General features: G+C 42.8%; 1 protein-coding gene across 1 annotated transcript in view; it reads left to right on the forward strand.

Moving 5' to 3' along the window:
* Nucleotides 1–16,385, forward strand: part of trnau1apb (tRNA selenocysteine 1 associated protein 1b) — a 47,215-nt gene extending 30,830 nt beyond the window's left edge. The window contains exons 8-9 of the mRNA XM_060905758.1: nucleotides 11,316–11,358; nucleotides 16,035–16,385. Of these exons, the coding sequence (XP_060761741.1) occupies nucleotides 11,316–11,358; nucleotides 16,035–16,162 (171 nt within the window). The 3' untranslated portion in view covers nucleotides 16,163–16,385. The remainder of the gene's footprint in view (nucleotides 1–11,315; nucleotides 11,359–16,034) is intronic.
* The last annotated feature ends 479 nt before the right edge of the window (nucleotides 16,386–16,864 follow it).

Consider the following 16,864-nt stretch of genomic DNA (forward strand, 5'->3'; position numbering starts at 1 on the left):
CGGCAAGGATGAGACTGATGCTGACCATGGGCATGGCGAGCGTGGGGCAGAGCGTCTGCGTGCAGGTGACACGGCGTGGTGCTCGTGCGGAAAATGTAACGTGGAGTTGCTCACGAGTCCAGCAGAATTTATTTGCTGCAATGAGATAGGCGTCACCCGTGGACTTGCGAAATCGTCGCAAGAGGCAGAAACAGGTATTTCACACGTGCTATTCCCAACCTCAATGAGCCAACACAACTGGGCACATACATACGTCATGAGTGTTACGCAGAGAAAATGAACGTGCATTCTGATTGGATAAAATTAATATCATGGCGGGCTGTTCAAACTGCGGAAATATACTAAGTAACTTTAAAAACGCACAATGGAATTCAACACGATATCACTTTAGATCCGTGCATATATTTGAAATTTATGATATTGTATGTAATGCACACACATCTTGAAACATCGATAAAGGACATTTATTGTCAAACTCAAGAATTAATTCACAATAAAAAAATTCAAAGTGACAGTTGGTCCATGTTCGGACCGTCATGCTGGAGATTCTGGGTCTGTGTCGTCCAGGGGTCTCAGCAGCAGTGACTGAGGGTGTCAGGAATCTGTCACGGAGGTGAGCTAGCCTGATGTGCTGATCCTGAACTGGCGTCGTGACTCGAGGCTGACCAGGGCGTGGACGATCCCTGGTGCTCCCTGTCTCTCTGTAACGCTGACTCAAACGGGAAATGGTCGAATGATGAACATCGAAGTGCCGGGCGACCTCTGTCTGTGTACTTCCGGCACGGCCTGTTCACGTTGATTTTGGCTTAGGCGTGGCATCTTCAATAATGACAATTTTCCCATCATTTCCCCCGGGTATTTATAGGCAAGATTGTGTGTACAGTGTATGCAAAATTTGTTTGAAAATTAAAGCCTGTCCATGTCATTGACTACCCGAGTCATATTGTACGTTATTGAGTACAACTCCCTTAAATTCTGATTTGAGCACAGATTTGGAACTTATTCGGGCGGAACGAAGTTATTTTTCCATTGTGATACGTTTCTTTTCTTCTTGAGATAAACTCAGCACGAATTCAGCAAGTTTTATCAATGTGCATTTTTAAAGTTACTTAGTGTAGTTTGCTCAAGCTACTTTCAAAACACTATAACTTTCCAACCTTAGAACAAAAAACTTTTGTAAGTCTTGAATAAGGTTCATCAATGTGTGTTTTATTGTTATATTTACTCTATATATTGCCCTCTGTTCCCCTTTAAATTCGTTAGCGATAGTGGACACCATCTCGGCACATTTCACATCGTTTGCGTAGGTGTAAGATACATCTAAGCGGTTCTTCTTTTGTAATGCTAATAGACCACAAAATTTCGTGAGTGGTAACTCTTCCACTGCAATACAGTAGGCTGTGTTCATCTTGATCAGCAGATCATCTTTGATTTTGTGTGTTCGTGGCTTCCAAACGCCGAAAACAATCAGCTAGCGGTTTACTGTTTGATTGCCAATTTAGGCAAATGTCTCTACACTGCATGTGTCTCTAACTGGCATTGTGTGTTGCGAGCGATTCCACCTTAAAACTCCCATACTTTCCTGTAACAAAGTCCATTTTTCCAGCAACTGAGGGGTTTTCAGTAAAATACGCGCACGTGCTCTTTTGTCGTATCGTAGCCATGTGTATGTGGATAGCCACTCATTACAAAACTTGCGTTTTGCATTGGAACTATTACTTTCGGTGGCCTTGCGTTTGTTGTGCTGGTTTCCTTTTGCTTTTTCGACTGTCTAAATAAGGGGAAAACATGAGGTGGCGAATCATCCTCCACCATTTTGCAAAGCAGAAATGTGGGTGTTACCATGACCACGCTTTCTCCTTTTACATTACGGAAAAGGACAAGTAGTTATGAATAGACGGCGAAGAATTTGATTGGATAGCGAAATATAATTTGGACATATTCGGAACTAGTAAAGTCTTTTGGCGGAAGTAAACAATGGCTGATTATAGACGCGACACCATTAGGCCTAGATCTATTACCGTTCTTCTTTCAGAACTATTGAAACATAAGTCACCAGTGGACTGGAAATGTTAGTAGCCATCATGCGACTAGTAGTATAATTTAGGGCACCAATCACAAAATTTGGTCGCCACTTAGAGGGCTGTCCCCATAATAACCATTACCAAAACAAACATGCAACCAAGAACCCCAAGTTGGTTTACGAAAAAGACTGGAGCACCTTCTAAAGCCTCTGCAGCAAGAAATTTAATCAGAAGCCTCATCCAAAGCAGGATCCCACACACAATTTCACTGAAACTAGTAGGTATTGCAGACGAAAGCGTTCCAAAGACCTCTGCAAAACCAGATCACAGATCCAACCCATGTTTTGATGATAACTGCCAAAAGGCTATTGATGTCCAGAAGAAAGTAGAGCAAGAACCTCACCAAACTGAAAAAATTGTTGTGCCCAAGCACACACGACCATCAATAAAACAAATGGAGAGAACTGGAGGACCTTTTGTATCCAACACATCCACAAAGAACGTATGGGACCTAATCAAAAAGATGAAGGGCAAGGGTAGTGGATCTCAAATTCAACGTATTAAACATCAGTGCAGCCTACTAACTACCAATCAGGAAATGACAAACCAGGTGGCAGAAACATGAGAAGAATTACATCGAGAACTGTCTTCCCAAATTCCAAGCCATCCCAACCCTTCACAATAGAAGAGCTTTTCCAATCCCTAAGGAACACCTATCATACCATATCAGCAGTGGGACCAGATAAAATCTATACTACTAAAGGAAGGCTGTCTTGTCTCTCGTTCACGTATGCAAATCAACACGGCTGGGCGTGCATACTCCATATTTTGAACGTGGCTTGGTGACACCCCAGAGGGGCCCAAGACAATCTTTTCGACTTTCCAAAACATGGGACTAGTGCTAATCCAACACACTCTTCATTTCCCTTAGGTGGTGTTTACATTAGACCGTATCAGCGGATCATCAGATTAACGTTTTTGAAACGATTCGCGTGCACACAGCAACGGCAATACACGGATACGCTAAGCACATAAGTTGAAATGTCTCAGTGCGGCTCAGCGCTTCCTCCTCAGCGGCTGCGCTCCAAATCACTCCGCCCTGAACAGCGAGTGCCCTCTGGAGGGTGCGCACTCCGGCCCTGCGCAGCTCACAGAGCGCGCGAGTGAAGCGCACGAGCAGTGATTCGGGACTGAGCCGCTGTGTGTGTGATCCCAGTGCATATCGGGCATGAGCAAGTCACTCACCACTTGCAAGTGGAAGGATGGCAAGCCTAAAGACAATCATAACTACACAATGGGCAGTATTTGCATCTTACCATGAGCAACATTTAAGAATGACAAAGCAAAGCATTATATTCATACTTTTATACTCTTTAATGCAGTGGTTCTCAACCGGGGGGGCGCGCCCCCCTGGTGGGGCGCGGAGGTACTCCAGGGGGGTCGCGAGTAGGCTTCATGTATGGAGGAAAAAAAAAATCTGGGGCTAACAGGCTATAGTAGCTAAGCAGATGCAACACATTTACCCATGTCAAAATGCAGGACATTGGACTATTACATACAAATCAATACTATTATAAAATCTATCATCAATCTATCATAAAATCTTGTGTGTAGGTTATTTTAAGCCCGTGACGCGAACATGACGCAACGTCACGTGAGTGAGTCTGCATACCGTGGCCACCGTGTGAGTGCTTGCCACACACACACTAGTCTGGTTTCTTGCCGAGTTAACTCGTGCCGACTCTCGCTAGTCTACTATCATCAATCCATCGATACAGCGCAAAACCCAAACAGTCTTTTTAAAGACTACTACCCCACACTGTATTTTTGTTTTCCCCATTTCAGCTCTACCCAAATAATTTGTTGTTTTTGTTGTTTTCTTACTGCTAGTCTACTATGGATAATGCTACTACTGCTGCTACTACTACTAATAATAATAATAATGATGATAATAATAATAATAATAATCTAGCCCAGGGCTATCTATCTATCTATCTATCTATCTATCTATCTATCTATCTATCTATCTATCTATCTATCTATCTATCTATCTATCTATCGGTCGATATAAGGTGCTGTAGGCCAGGTGGCGTCACTGCGGGTGAGTGTGTTTGGGGGGGGGATGGGGGCGGGGCGAGAAGAGGGGCCCCCAACTGCAATGAACCAGCTTTGGTGGGGCCCAGGTTGCAAAAGGTTGAGAACCCCTGCTTTAATGAAAAACAAAAAGGTGATACAAGGCGGAAACAATAGCAGGAAGTGAAGTCCGCGCCGTTTTTCAGCAGTCGCGTCACATGACCAACGTGGCATGAACAACGCCAGCGAATCAGGAAGGTGGATGTCACAGTGACGTTGTCCAATGACGACGTCAGCTAGAGCTCAGCACTGCGTTTCCTCATATCTCAATGTTTACACAGCAGCGGATCAGATACGAACCGGGTTGAATACGTGGGCCCTGGCGGATTCAAGTTGTTCCGCCTGTGGAGTCGTTTCCCGGCGTTTTAATGTGAATGGACAGTGCATCCGCGACGAAAACGAGACGGATACGGTCTAATGTAAACACCACCTTAGGTAGGGATGGGCATTGATAAGATTTTTGCGATTTCGATTCTGCTTAACGATTCGGTTCTTTATCGATTCTCTTATCGATTCTCATTTGAAAAAAGAGGAGAACAAACAGGTCGATTAGCATCAACTTTGTTTAGTTTAGCAGTAACACACATGACCTTACAAACCCAACAGTGAATTACTCACATGTTAAACATTATTCTAATAGAAAATAAAATTCTCCTTTTTAAAAGGATATGTGAGATGAGCACTCAAAATAAAACTGTCATAGACAAATACAATCAAGTAACTGTGCATTGTACAAATCTGCAAATACCAACTATGAAGAATTAACAATTCTTTTGCAGAAAAATTAGCATGTCTGCTTTTTCAGGAAGGATACGTGATCTTTCTGGACTAATGAAAGGAGAAGCTAGAGGTGGAAGTAGTGAACTAGAGCGAGTACTGCCAGCCTCCGAGTCAGTCAGACTCTGTCTCTCGTCGTCATCATGGTCATCTTCTAAATGTAATGCATGAGAAGGCATTCATTTAATGTTAACTGTTAGTAATAGGTTTTACAAAGAAGCAAATGGCGCTAACATGATGTGTGTTACTTGATTACCTGCCGTAGTAACCGCAGAAGACATGCTAGCGTGGCTGCTGCTGCTGGGTTGAGATTCACCAGTCCGAAGCGTGTCGAAAACGTGACATTCATTTAAAAGTATCGCATGCTGTGTGCGCAAATGTTTTTGCATGTTACTCGTGTTCCCTCCCGACGATGTAATATCTACTTTGCAATGGCTGCAGGTCGCCCGGTTGTCATCTTTCCTTGAAAAATGCAGCCAAACTTTTGAGCGTTTAAACCGCTTGGTTGCCATGCTTACTGCATGTCGCTACGCACGTTGCGTAATATACATGACGTTAGTCGTGCCCGCTGGAATCGATAAGGGAATCGTTAGCAAATCTGGCAAACGATTCCATGGAATTGAAACACTGGGAACCGGTTCTCAACAAGAACCGGTTTTCGATTCCCATTCCTACCCTTAGGCTACATGCTCGCGCTAACACACTGCGCGCAGCCTCGGCGGGGAACTCCCTCCCCGACTTGCCTGAGAGTTTCAATTATACGGGCCCTCGCAATCAGCGCTCCTCGCCAGACACTTCTGCTACGGCTGAATCTACGTCGCTGAGGAGACACGAGGAGTGATTTATCATTTTGACAGAACGCAGTGAAAACATTATATATCACGTGTCCACACAATTCTCCACTGGGCTATTCAGAGGAAATCAGGTTCACGGGCAATAACTTCTAGTACATTACCAGTTCCTAAAATACTTAAAACCTCCCTCTCTTCTGGAATCTGGAAACTGCCTCTTCTTCTGGAATCTTTTTCATTAACGTCTGGAAATCAGGAAACGTACTTGGGTCACGGCAAGAAGCAACTATTTTTCCCATCCCCAAACCTGGAAAGGACCACAGTGACCTTAATAACTACTGGCAGATTGCTTTGACAAGCTGTAAAACCATGGTAAATAAACAACTCATCTGGAAACTTGAATCTGAGAACCACTTGAGTAAATACCAAATGTGGTTTCAGATGAAGAAAGAGCACTGGGGATCACATTTGATTTGAGTCCTAGATGTGTGATGGTTTTATGAGAAGATTATGTAGCCATCGAAAAGGCATATGATGCAACTTGGAGAGATGCCATCCAAAAGGACTTATTCCAAATGGGCCTCAGAGATTACGTGCCCATTTTTAATCTCTAACTTCCTGGCTAACAGACACACCCAAGTGGGAACTACTCTTTCAAAACCACAATGATAAGAGCTTGGAGTTCCCCAAGGAAGCATCCTTTCCATCACCCTTTTCAGTGTCAAAATAAACAATAAGTGCTATTAGACCAGGTATTTTCTGCAGCCTTTATGTGGACGTCCTTTGTATCAGCTGTAGGGGGGAAAAGCATGAACACAATTGAAAGACTGCTATAATTATGCATAAATAAGCTCAGTATGTGGTCAGATAAAAATGGTTTTAAAGGGATAGTTCGGGATTTTTGACATGAATCTGTATGGCATCCCCATCAATAGTGTCGTGCAAACACACTGACTTACCCCTGACAGCATCCTGTGAGTCCAGTTCTTGTCCAGTTTTGGTCCAGACGAAAGTAGTCCGGCAAGTTTGTTGGGGTCACGAAAGTAAAACGTTTTTCGTCTCAAAACAGTACGTGTTCAAAAGAGTGATATATTTGCATCACAAAACCGTTGCCAAATAAAAAGTCAGACCTCGAAATCGCTTGGCACTATTTTCTCTCCCTTCTTATCACTGCGCGCTGCCGCCAGGTGACAGCCACGGCTGTTTCATTCATTGTTTACTAGTGATGGGAATTTCGGCTCTTTTGGCTCTTCTTACTATAAGGAGCCGGCTCTTTCGGAAGATTTTTTATAATTATTTCTCATGACTTGTACATTCACATCGAGTACACATATCAATGCAAATTAACACGAAGGGATTTACTAGACCAATTTATATCTGGAACTATTTTCAGCCACAGCACAGGCAAAGCACCGCTGCAGGCGCAAAGACACCGCGCAGCGCCTGAAAACGGGTGCGCAGCGCCTGAAAACCCGTTTTCAGGCGCTGCGCGGTGTCTTTGCGCCTTCCTTTTCCTACCTATTCCTTTAATTGGTGCAATTAACTAGTTAATTCTGATTCTATTTCTCCTCTCAGTTATAATCTGTCCTGCTTTTGAAAAGATCCTCTCTGGGGGGACATGCTGCCACTATACACATCCTCCGTGCCATCACGCGTGTAAGCCGTGGATAGAGTGCAGCCTTGGTCTCCCACCAGCTTAGTGGGTCTGCGTTTCACTGTCACCTGGCGGCAGCGCGCAGTGATAAGAAGGGAGAGAAAATAGTGCCAAGCGATTTCGAGGTCTGACTTTTTATTTGGCAACGGTTTTGTGATGCAAATATATCACTCTTTTGAACACATACTGTTTTGAGACGAAAAACGTTTTACTTTCGTGACCCCGACAAACTTGCCGGACTACTTTCGTCTGGACCAAAACTGGACAAGAACTGGACTCACAGGATGCTGTCAGGGGTAAGTCAGTGTGTTTGCACGACACTATTGATGGGGATGCCATACGGATTCATGTAAAAAATCCCGAACTATCCCTTTAAAACTAGACGGCCTTTCAGTTTCATAAAATCTGTGAAATTTAGTTCCCTTTGAAATTTGGTCATTGTGATTTATGCTTATTTCTGTAATATCTTACAAAAAAAAAAAAAGGCCATTCTGTGGCTGGGAAGGTATTTAATTTTAGGGGATTACCTAAGCAAATGTGCATGAAATCGCTCACGTCGCGCAGTTAAGCAGACCGAGGAAGTCCAAGTGCGCGGGTTCGCCTTCATCTTCTTTTCCTTCTTCTTTTGGGTTTTACGGCAGCTGGCATCCAGTGTTGCATTACTGCCATCTACAGGTTTACCTTGACCACTGACAGTTACATCATTCTGTCGCCAAACGAACAGCTGACACACCGAGGTGCTCGCTGACCGCCGATATTTATTAGTTTGGTCCTACGTTTCCTTTCCCTTGCAACATAATGCCGTCTCGCTTTCTGTTACTGCGGTTGGTCTTTCCAGTTTCATTCTTGTCCTCTGTTTTTCTCTCCTGTTTCAAATTTGTATCCCACAATGCCTTGCGCAAACGGGGAAAGCCCACCACGTGATGCATGACGTGGTATCTTGTATTGCGTCATGGTGAAGCAAGAAAAAATAGTGGAGGATTTAGGGCCACGTGGCCCTACATTTTAATTGTTCTACTAAAAAAAAAAAACTTAATAAAATTGGAGGTCTGTGATTCGAATTCAGTAGGTCCACTAAACAAAAATAATTAGGTGTTGGGGGGGGGGGACGACTTTTAAATATATGACCTAAACTTGAAAAATCTGAAAGGCAGTACATCTTTAAATTCTCCAAAACTGTGTGACCATATTTGTCTCTTGTGGTCCCCTCATGACCCTGAGCTGCTCTGGAATAGAGAACCCAGGAAAGTGGTCAAAGAGTTTAAATTCCTTTGATGATAAGCCGAAGTTCAATCCAAACCTGAAATATCTGAAAACCAGATGTCTCAAAGCACTTCATTATAAGGGTCTTGGCCAGAATCAAATGTAGTGCAGAATACTCAGTGTTACTGTGCATCTACCGAGTGCTTATCGGATCTCAACTGGAATATGGGAGTAGAGTTTATGGGTCCACCAGGAAGTTATACATACAACCCCGATTCCAAAAAAGTTGGGACAAAGTACAAATTGTAAATAAAAACAGAATGCAATAATTTACAAGTCTCAAAAACTGATATTGTATTCACAATAGAACATAGACAACATATCAAATGTTGAAAGTGAGACATTTTGAAATTTCATGCCAAATATTGGCTCATTTGAAATTTCATGACAGCAACACATCTCAAAAAAGTTGGGACAGGGGCAATAAGAGGCTGGAAAAGTTAAAGGTACAAAAAAGGAACAGCTGGAGGACCAAATTGCAACTCATTAGGCCAATTGGCAATAGGTCATTAACATGACTGGGTATAAAAAGAGCATCTTGGAGTGGCAGCGGCTCTCAGAAGTAAAGATGGGAAGAGGATCACCAATCCCCCTAATTCTGCGCCGACAAATAGTGGAGCAATATCAGAAAGGAGTTCGACAGTGTAAAATTGCAAAGAGTTTGAACATATCATCATCTACAGTGCATAATATCATCAAAAGATTCAGAGAATCTGGAAGAATCTCTGTGCGCAAGGGTCAAGGCCAGAAAACCATACCGGGTGCCCGTGATCTTCGGGCCCTTAGACGGCACTGCATCACATACAGGCATGCTTCTGTATTGGAAATCACAAAATGGGCTCAGGAATATTTCCAGACAACATTATCTGTGAACACAATTCACCGTGCCATCCACCGTTGCCAGTAAAACTCTATAGTTCAAAGAAGAAGCCGTATCTAAACATGATCCAGAAGCGCAGACGTCTTCTCTGGGCCAAGGCTCATTTAAAATGGACTGTGGCAAAGTGGAAAACTGTTCTGTGGTCAGACAAATCAAAATTTGAAGTTCTTTATGGAAATCAGGGACGCCGTGTCATTCAGACTAAAGAGGAGAAGGACGACCCAAGTTGTTATCAGCGCTCAGTTCAGAAGCCTGCATCTCTGATGGTATGGGGTTGCATTAGTGCGTGTGGCATGGGCAGCTTACACATCTGGAAAGACACCATCAATGCTGAAAGGTATATCCAGGTTCTAGAGCAACATATGCTCCCATCCAGACGACGTCTCTTTCAGGGAAGACCTTGCATTTTCCAACATGACAATGCCAAACCACATACTGCATCAATTACAGCATCATGGCTGCGTAGAAGAAGGGTCCGGGTACTGAACTGGCCAGCCTGCAGTCCAGATCTTTCACCCATAGAAAACATTTGGCGCATCATAAAACGGAAGATACGACAAAAAAGACCTAAGACAGTTGAGCAACTAGAATCCTACATTAGACAAGAATGGGTTAACATTCCTATCCCTAAACTTGAGCAACTTGTCTCCTCAGTCCCCAGACGTTTACAGACTGTTGTAAAGAGAAAAGGGGATGTCTCACAGTGGTAAACATGGCCTTGTCCCAACTTTTTTGAGATGTGGTGTTGTCATGAAATTTAAAATCACCTAATTTTTCTCTTTAAATGATACATTTTCTCAGTTTAAACATTTGATATGTCATCTATGTTCTATTCTGAATAAAATATGGAATTTTGAAACTTCCACATCATTGCATTCCGCTTTTATTTACAATTTGTACTTTGTCCCAACATTTTTGGAATCGGGGTTGTACAAATGCTGGATACTATTTGTTGTCAAGAACTAAGATTGCTGCAGGGAAACTTCACGACCTCTCTTGTACAGAGCAGTCACTAGAACAGTCTTCTGAAACTTGCCCTCGAATATGCATCCAAACTTAAAGCAAACCAAGATAACCCAGCCTTTGCTGTTCTAACACACAGAGTTAGGAGACCAGACCTGTTTCAGTCCTTTCAGAGTCTGAATAAAACCCCACCTGGAAAATCCGAACAATTAGACTCGGACACACTTTTGCTCCATCCCTTTATGGAATCTGAAAAGACCATGGTCATCATATAAACTTTGGCTTTCAGGAGAAGGCTGTGCCTCAACAAATCTGTCTACCTGAAACAGTTCTCAGACACAAGATGCCGGTTTCCCTTCCATTCTGATAGATTGTTCACTTTGGAACCATTGCGTATCTGCGGCAAGAGCAGCTTGCTATTGACTGCGCGTCCCATGAGAGTGTTCGATTTTCGCAGCTGAAGCCCGGGCCCTTCCTCTAGGACTTGGAATATATACATATAGAAGATGCCAAACAACTAGACTTTCGGTTCCGCAGCGAGGATCATCTCCATGCAAGGGCTACAACCCACTGCATTTTCACGTTTTAGGATTGCCAGCAGTGTAATGCTGGTAGACTGCCAGAAATCTGAAAGGCTTATCAAGTAGTCGTGCTAAGATGCCATCTGCTTTGCTGTACACAATTGATCACACAATTAAACTTTCAAAGTTCAACTTTAGCAGGTGGTGACAGCCCTCATCATTCATACATACTGTACCTCACACCATTTGAATGCATCTTTTTTTTTTTAAACCCTTCTTTAATTTAATCTTTTTTTTTTTTTTTTGTAGCAATCCCAAGAAGCCACTGAAGAAGCTGTGGAGGAGAATGAAGGTAATTGCTTAGTTTCATTTCTCTGCATGACTTTCTCATATTTGCTTTGTCACTGCAGCTCGATTATCGCACCAACGCATACGGGTAAGTGCAGTTGTGATAAGCTCGCAGTACGGCTGGCGTGCACTCTGTCTCAGAGCGAAACTGCAGTGCTGTGCATGGAATGCTGTTTGACTCGGTGCTTCTTTTGGAGCTTTTTTTTTTTTTTGTCGTCATTAATAAGCCACAACATAGGACAATTGTGCGATTGTAAATAATTTCATTATTTACCTTTTTTTTTCCCTTCTCTTCCCTCTCCCAGCTGTGTGCTCTTTTGAGAGCAATCGGTTTTATTCTTGTTTACAGCCTCCAGACACTGAATGCTATCAAATATCTAAAACTCAGACTTAAAGTGTGCATCTTTTGTTATTAATGTATCTAGTATCTTTTTCCTAGAATAGGAAAAAAAGAATCTTTTCTAGTGTCTACGTCTTAAAGCTAGACTGCCTTTCAGAGTTTAAGATTAGGTCATAAAAAGAATTTTCCCTGACACCTAGTTATTTTTTTTTTTAGTGGACTGAAAGCGACTGAATTCGAATCACACACTTCCAATTGTATTAGTTTTTTTTAAACAGAACAATTAATGAATTTAGGGCCACATGGCCTTAAATCCTCCGCTATTTTTTTTTCTTGCTTCACCATGACTCAATACAAGATACTACGTCATGCATCACGTTGTGGGATACAAATTTGAAACAGGAGAGGACAATGGCGGACGTGAGTGTGCGAATGAAACGTGAAAGACCGACTACAGTAACAGAAACTGAGAAGAAAAGATGTTATGTTGCAAAAGAGAGGAAACGCAGGACCAAATTAATAAATATTGGCGGTTAGCGAGCGCCTCGGTGTGATCAGCTGTTCGTTAATGGCCCTTTTCCACTACCCTTTTTCAGCTCGCTTCAGCCCGACACGGCTCGCGTTTCGACTACCAAAAACCAGCACGACTCAGCTCGTTTCAGCCCTGCTTAGCCCCTAAAACTCGCACCGTTTTGGAGTGGGGCTGAAGCGAGCCAAACTGAGCCGAGTGAGGCTGGGGGCATGAGCAGACACTCCCCTGTGCACTGATTGGTGAGGAGGAGTGTCCTCACATGCCCACACACGCCCCGCGAGCGCGCTGGGATCTGTAAACACCGCAAACCCGGAAGGAGGAGAATTACGAATTAGGAGAATTTCTGAAGCCTTATGCGCCTCGCCTCATCTATACGCTCTTGCCAGTATCTGTTGGCGTTGTCGGTGACAACAAGCCACAGCACCAAGACCAGCAACACTAACGACTCCATGTCCTCCATGTTTATTGTTTACTATCCGGGTCGTGAGACTACCGCTGAAAAGATCACTGAATCAGTGACATACAGAGCATCGTGGACGAGTTCGCGGAGCGCAAGGCTCGTCGTATGCCCTTCAAATAATGCGCGCAGTAGGCTATTGATGTTTTATTATGAGCCATGTACAGTATGTCGCCTAATGTTTTTTTGTTTCTGAGTTACATGTTCGTTTGAAGGACTTAATGTACAAAATAACATAGTTGCACCCCGGAGTGTTGAAATTGGTAAACACAGTGCATTCAGTGAGGTTTGCACCGCCCTCCTTTTATTTCTGACTCTTCCCATCACCGTTGCAACCTCTGAGCGCTCATTCGTATGCCCTTCAAATAATGTGCGCAGTATAGGCTATTGATGTTTTATTATGAGCCATGTACAGTATCCTAATGTTTTTTGTTTCTGAGTTACATGTTCGTTTGAAGGACTTGATGTACTAAATAACATAGTTGCACCCGGTAGTGTTGAAATTGGTAAACACCGCAGTTGCGGACATTTTGTAGCCTAAAATGATGTTATGATAAGCTTTAATAAAGGGCCCGGTCATTTGCCCCGCCCCCGGCCCGGCTCTGACTTGTTCCGCCACTGTCACTGATGTCACTGTTTGCGCTGCTTAACGACATCACGTGACGTCCACCCACTTTCGCTAACTCCACCCAATGTGTCCACCCACTTCCAGCCAGCACGGTTCAGCGCGGTTGTAGTCGAAATGCAACTCCAATAGCCCCGCTCAGCTCGACTCGGCATGGCACGGCTCAGCCGCGTTTGTAGTGGAAAAGCGGCATTAGCGACAGAGCGATAGAACTCAGTGCACGGTTAAAGGTAAACCTGCACACGCGAACAATTTCATGCGCATTATTTGCTCGGGAATCCCCTCATATTAAATAACTTCCCATCCACAGAATGGCGAGATATTACAGAAATAAACATGCATCACAATGACCAAATTTCAGAGGGAACTAAATTTCACGGATTTTATGAAATCGAAAGGCTGTCTAGCTTTAACTAAAACTGCCCACCAGCAAATTTTTCCCCAAGCACCTAGCGCTTACAGTAAACCCCCCAAATGTAGGGTTTTTTTTAAATTATTTAAATCTTAGACAAGTGTTTGGTGAAAGGATTGCATCAAAAATATACTGAAATGTCCTATTTTTTTTTGCAGCTGCGGTTAGTGAACTAATAATAGAGCATTTTGCCACTCAAAGAAAAAAAAAAGAGGAAACGGGGTGGGGAAAAATGAAAGGGGAGGAATTTGAATAGATAACTTCAAAAGAATGGAATATTCAATAGTTTTCTTTTGCAGTCTTCATTTTTATTCCCCCCCATGAAGCCAATTAAGGAATTAAAGTACTTCAACTACACTTGAAACTAGTTGTGTGATCCCTCACTATAGTAAGATTTGTATTCATATCGGAACTTGATCAGTCAAAATATAATGCTGAAAGAAAACGCTCACTGCAGGCTTCTAACGTGAATAAAGTTGTGTCTGGCATGTTTTAACATAACTTGTACAATAACTTCAAACACCGCACAATGGCTTCTAAGCCTGGTCATGTGGCCCACAGCTCTTTATCTAAACGCTCATTCCCGTAAACATGGTGGTTCATCATTATTCACAAATTTCCTAGACTATATTTGAGTAGTCTGGCTAACGCGACTTCAAAGCTCTGCGAGCATTTGGTCTGGCAAAGATATTAAGCCCAACCGTTTCCCAAAGGCGTGGTTGACCCGCCTCCCTGAAATGCCACAGTTTGCTACTGGTCGAAGCCAGAAAAGGCTGTGATGAAGCTTAAACCAATCACATCACTCTTTCCTCTGACGTATGTGACGCGACGGAAACTGCTTGAGTAACAGGAAGAAGATAAATACCTCCAGGGCTGCTCTTTGCTCCGTTTTCAATGAGAACTTCCCGTTGAATGCTTTCAATACAGCATCTACCGCTGTGTCAAAGGCTTGCCGCTGCTCCATGTTTGTAATGTTTCTAGTGAATGAAGCACTTCCGGCATAGATTCTATAAACAATCTATGGCTTCCGGTCGCAGTTCTACTACGTCACTGCCTTGAACACGCCTCTACCCAGGGCCGTTGGAGATGCTCAAAGTTGATTGGCTCCCGATTTTTCGGGAGCTTGGAAGAGCTGGAGATAGCTTGCCTTGCCAGACTAAGCTCGCAACAGGCCCTCGTGTTGCGTCACGCTTAGGATGGGTGGGCCCAGGCTAATATTTGAGTACAAGGGTTGTGTGTGTATACGCAGGCTAAGATTTTCACTTATTTTATTACTGCTGTATTTGCTATAACGATTATCGATCTTGATTGAACTGCGAATTGTGGTTTTTTTTTTTTTCTTCCCTTCCCTGGTTGTTGAAATGCTGCACACTTCTTATGGGAGTTTGATTATAGTGAAACTGAGATTTTATATTTGATCATGCGCACCTTTCAGTAACGACTGAACAAAAACTAGATTTGGGCAGTAAACTGGAATTAAGGGTTCGGCTCGGAGTTTGAATTTAACCTACGAAATAACGTCTAAGACCAGATGAGTGTGTAAAACTACAGTTCAGGTTATTTAAAAAAAAAAAGCACAGCTCAATCCAGACAGCAGGAGCATCATCTGGATGAACTAAGTGCTGTAATTATGCAAAGCTCAGAAACTAACTGCTGTTCTTGGTCCAATTTTTGCTCCATATAGGTTTGGTTTGAGGACAAGCAGACTGTTAATCCACTGCTCCACTACTTCATCAATGCTCATGGTTGCTTCTGGGGCGGGGGGGGGGACCGTTAGCAAGCTAAAAAGGGTGAAAGGAAGATATTTTTATTCTCCAAGGTTGTGTAATCCCTTTGTGATGTCATGTCTGTCACTGAGGCGTTGTGTGTTCAGGTTGGCTGTCTGTTCATCTGTGTAATTAGTACGTAATATCCAAGTTGTCGAACGTTTACAGGACTTATATGGTGTGATCGTTACTAGCAGCTTAACTGATTTTTAGATTTGATCCAAACAGGCCCAAGGTCAAATGTCCAAAATAGTTTTTCTTAATCATGTGGAGATATTACTTACTTATTCATTTTCAGGATTAATTCAAGGCCCGTTTTTGGGCCAGCTGCAGTTTTTGCTATCCGCCTGCCAGTCAGATTGTTGAATGTTTATCATTGTAACCATCCAATAAACTGCTTAGATTTTGGAATTGATCCAATCAGGGTCAACCGTCTTCAATAGCTTCCTTCCTATTTGAAAGGTATTTCTGGAACACAAATAATTCACAAGGTTTGTGACTTGCTAAATTTGTTTGTGTTAATCGACCTTTTGGCGTTTTCCCTCCAGAGCCAAACCCTCCAGTGGACGTGGAGTCACTGAACAAGCAGTACATGGAGCGCAGCGAGGAGCTCTACGAGTCACTCATGAATTGCTACTGGCAGCCTTTGGATTGCATCACATCTGAAATCTCTTAATAGAATTTATCCTGATTATCCACATCTCTCTTCTGTAAATGCCTTTTTACATAACACTCTAACTTTTCAAATACACATTTGATCTCTTTCATGTAGAAGTCGTTTTGTACGTGTCTTCAGTCTTTTGTTCATTTTATAGTGTGTTTGGTTTTAGTTCAGTCATGGCCTGGCCGACAATGAGGGAAATGCCTGCTGTTAAAATGTAATAAATTTTGTAAAATAACATGCTCGACAGTATTTAACATTCTGTAGTTCATACTAGAGGACTAATTTGTTGTATTGGAGCTTTTATCAGCCAAATACACTTTCCTGTAACTTTATTTAAACACCACAAGGCTCCACTTTGAAGATAAGGTATTTGGTCCAGAATATCATCTTTGGCTGATGCTTGAGGAGCAGCAGCATGATTTAAATAATTCTGTAGGGTGTTTTTTTTTTTTGTATAAATTCAGGTACAGTATCAACCATATTGTCAATACTGTATTAATGATGTCCAACCCCCTTATTGACAGGAGAATAGATGAAACCAGACACTTTTCTTCCACACACACATGCCCCAGCAAGACTTTGATCTCATTTAAAATGCAGGGGAAAAGTTGTAATTACAACTAGTGTTCTTTATCTGTCTGTTCCTCTTGGGCACAGAGAGCCCTTGAGGAACTTCTTGCTGCAAATATCTAATCTGGGCAGAAAATGAATTGA

The sequence above is a fragment of the Neoarius graeffei genome, chromosome 23 (genome assembly GCF_027579695.1).
Source record: "Neoarius graeffei isolate fNeoGra1 chromosome 23, fNeoGra1.pri, whole genome shotgun sequence".
Taxonomy (NCBI): domain Eukaryota; kingdom Metazoa; phylum Chordata; class Actinopteri; order Siluriformes; family Ariidae; genus Neoarius; species Neoarius graeffei.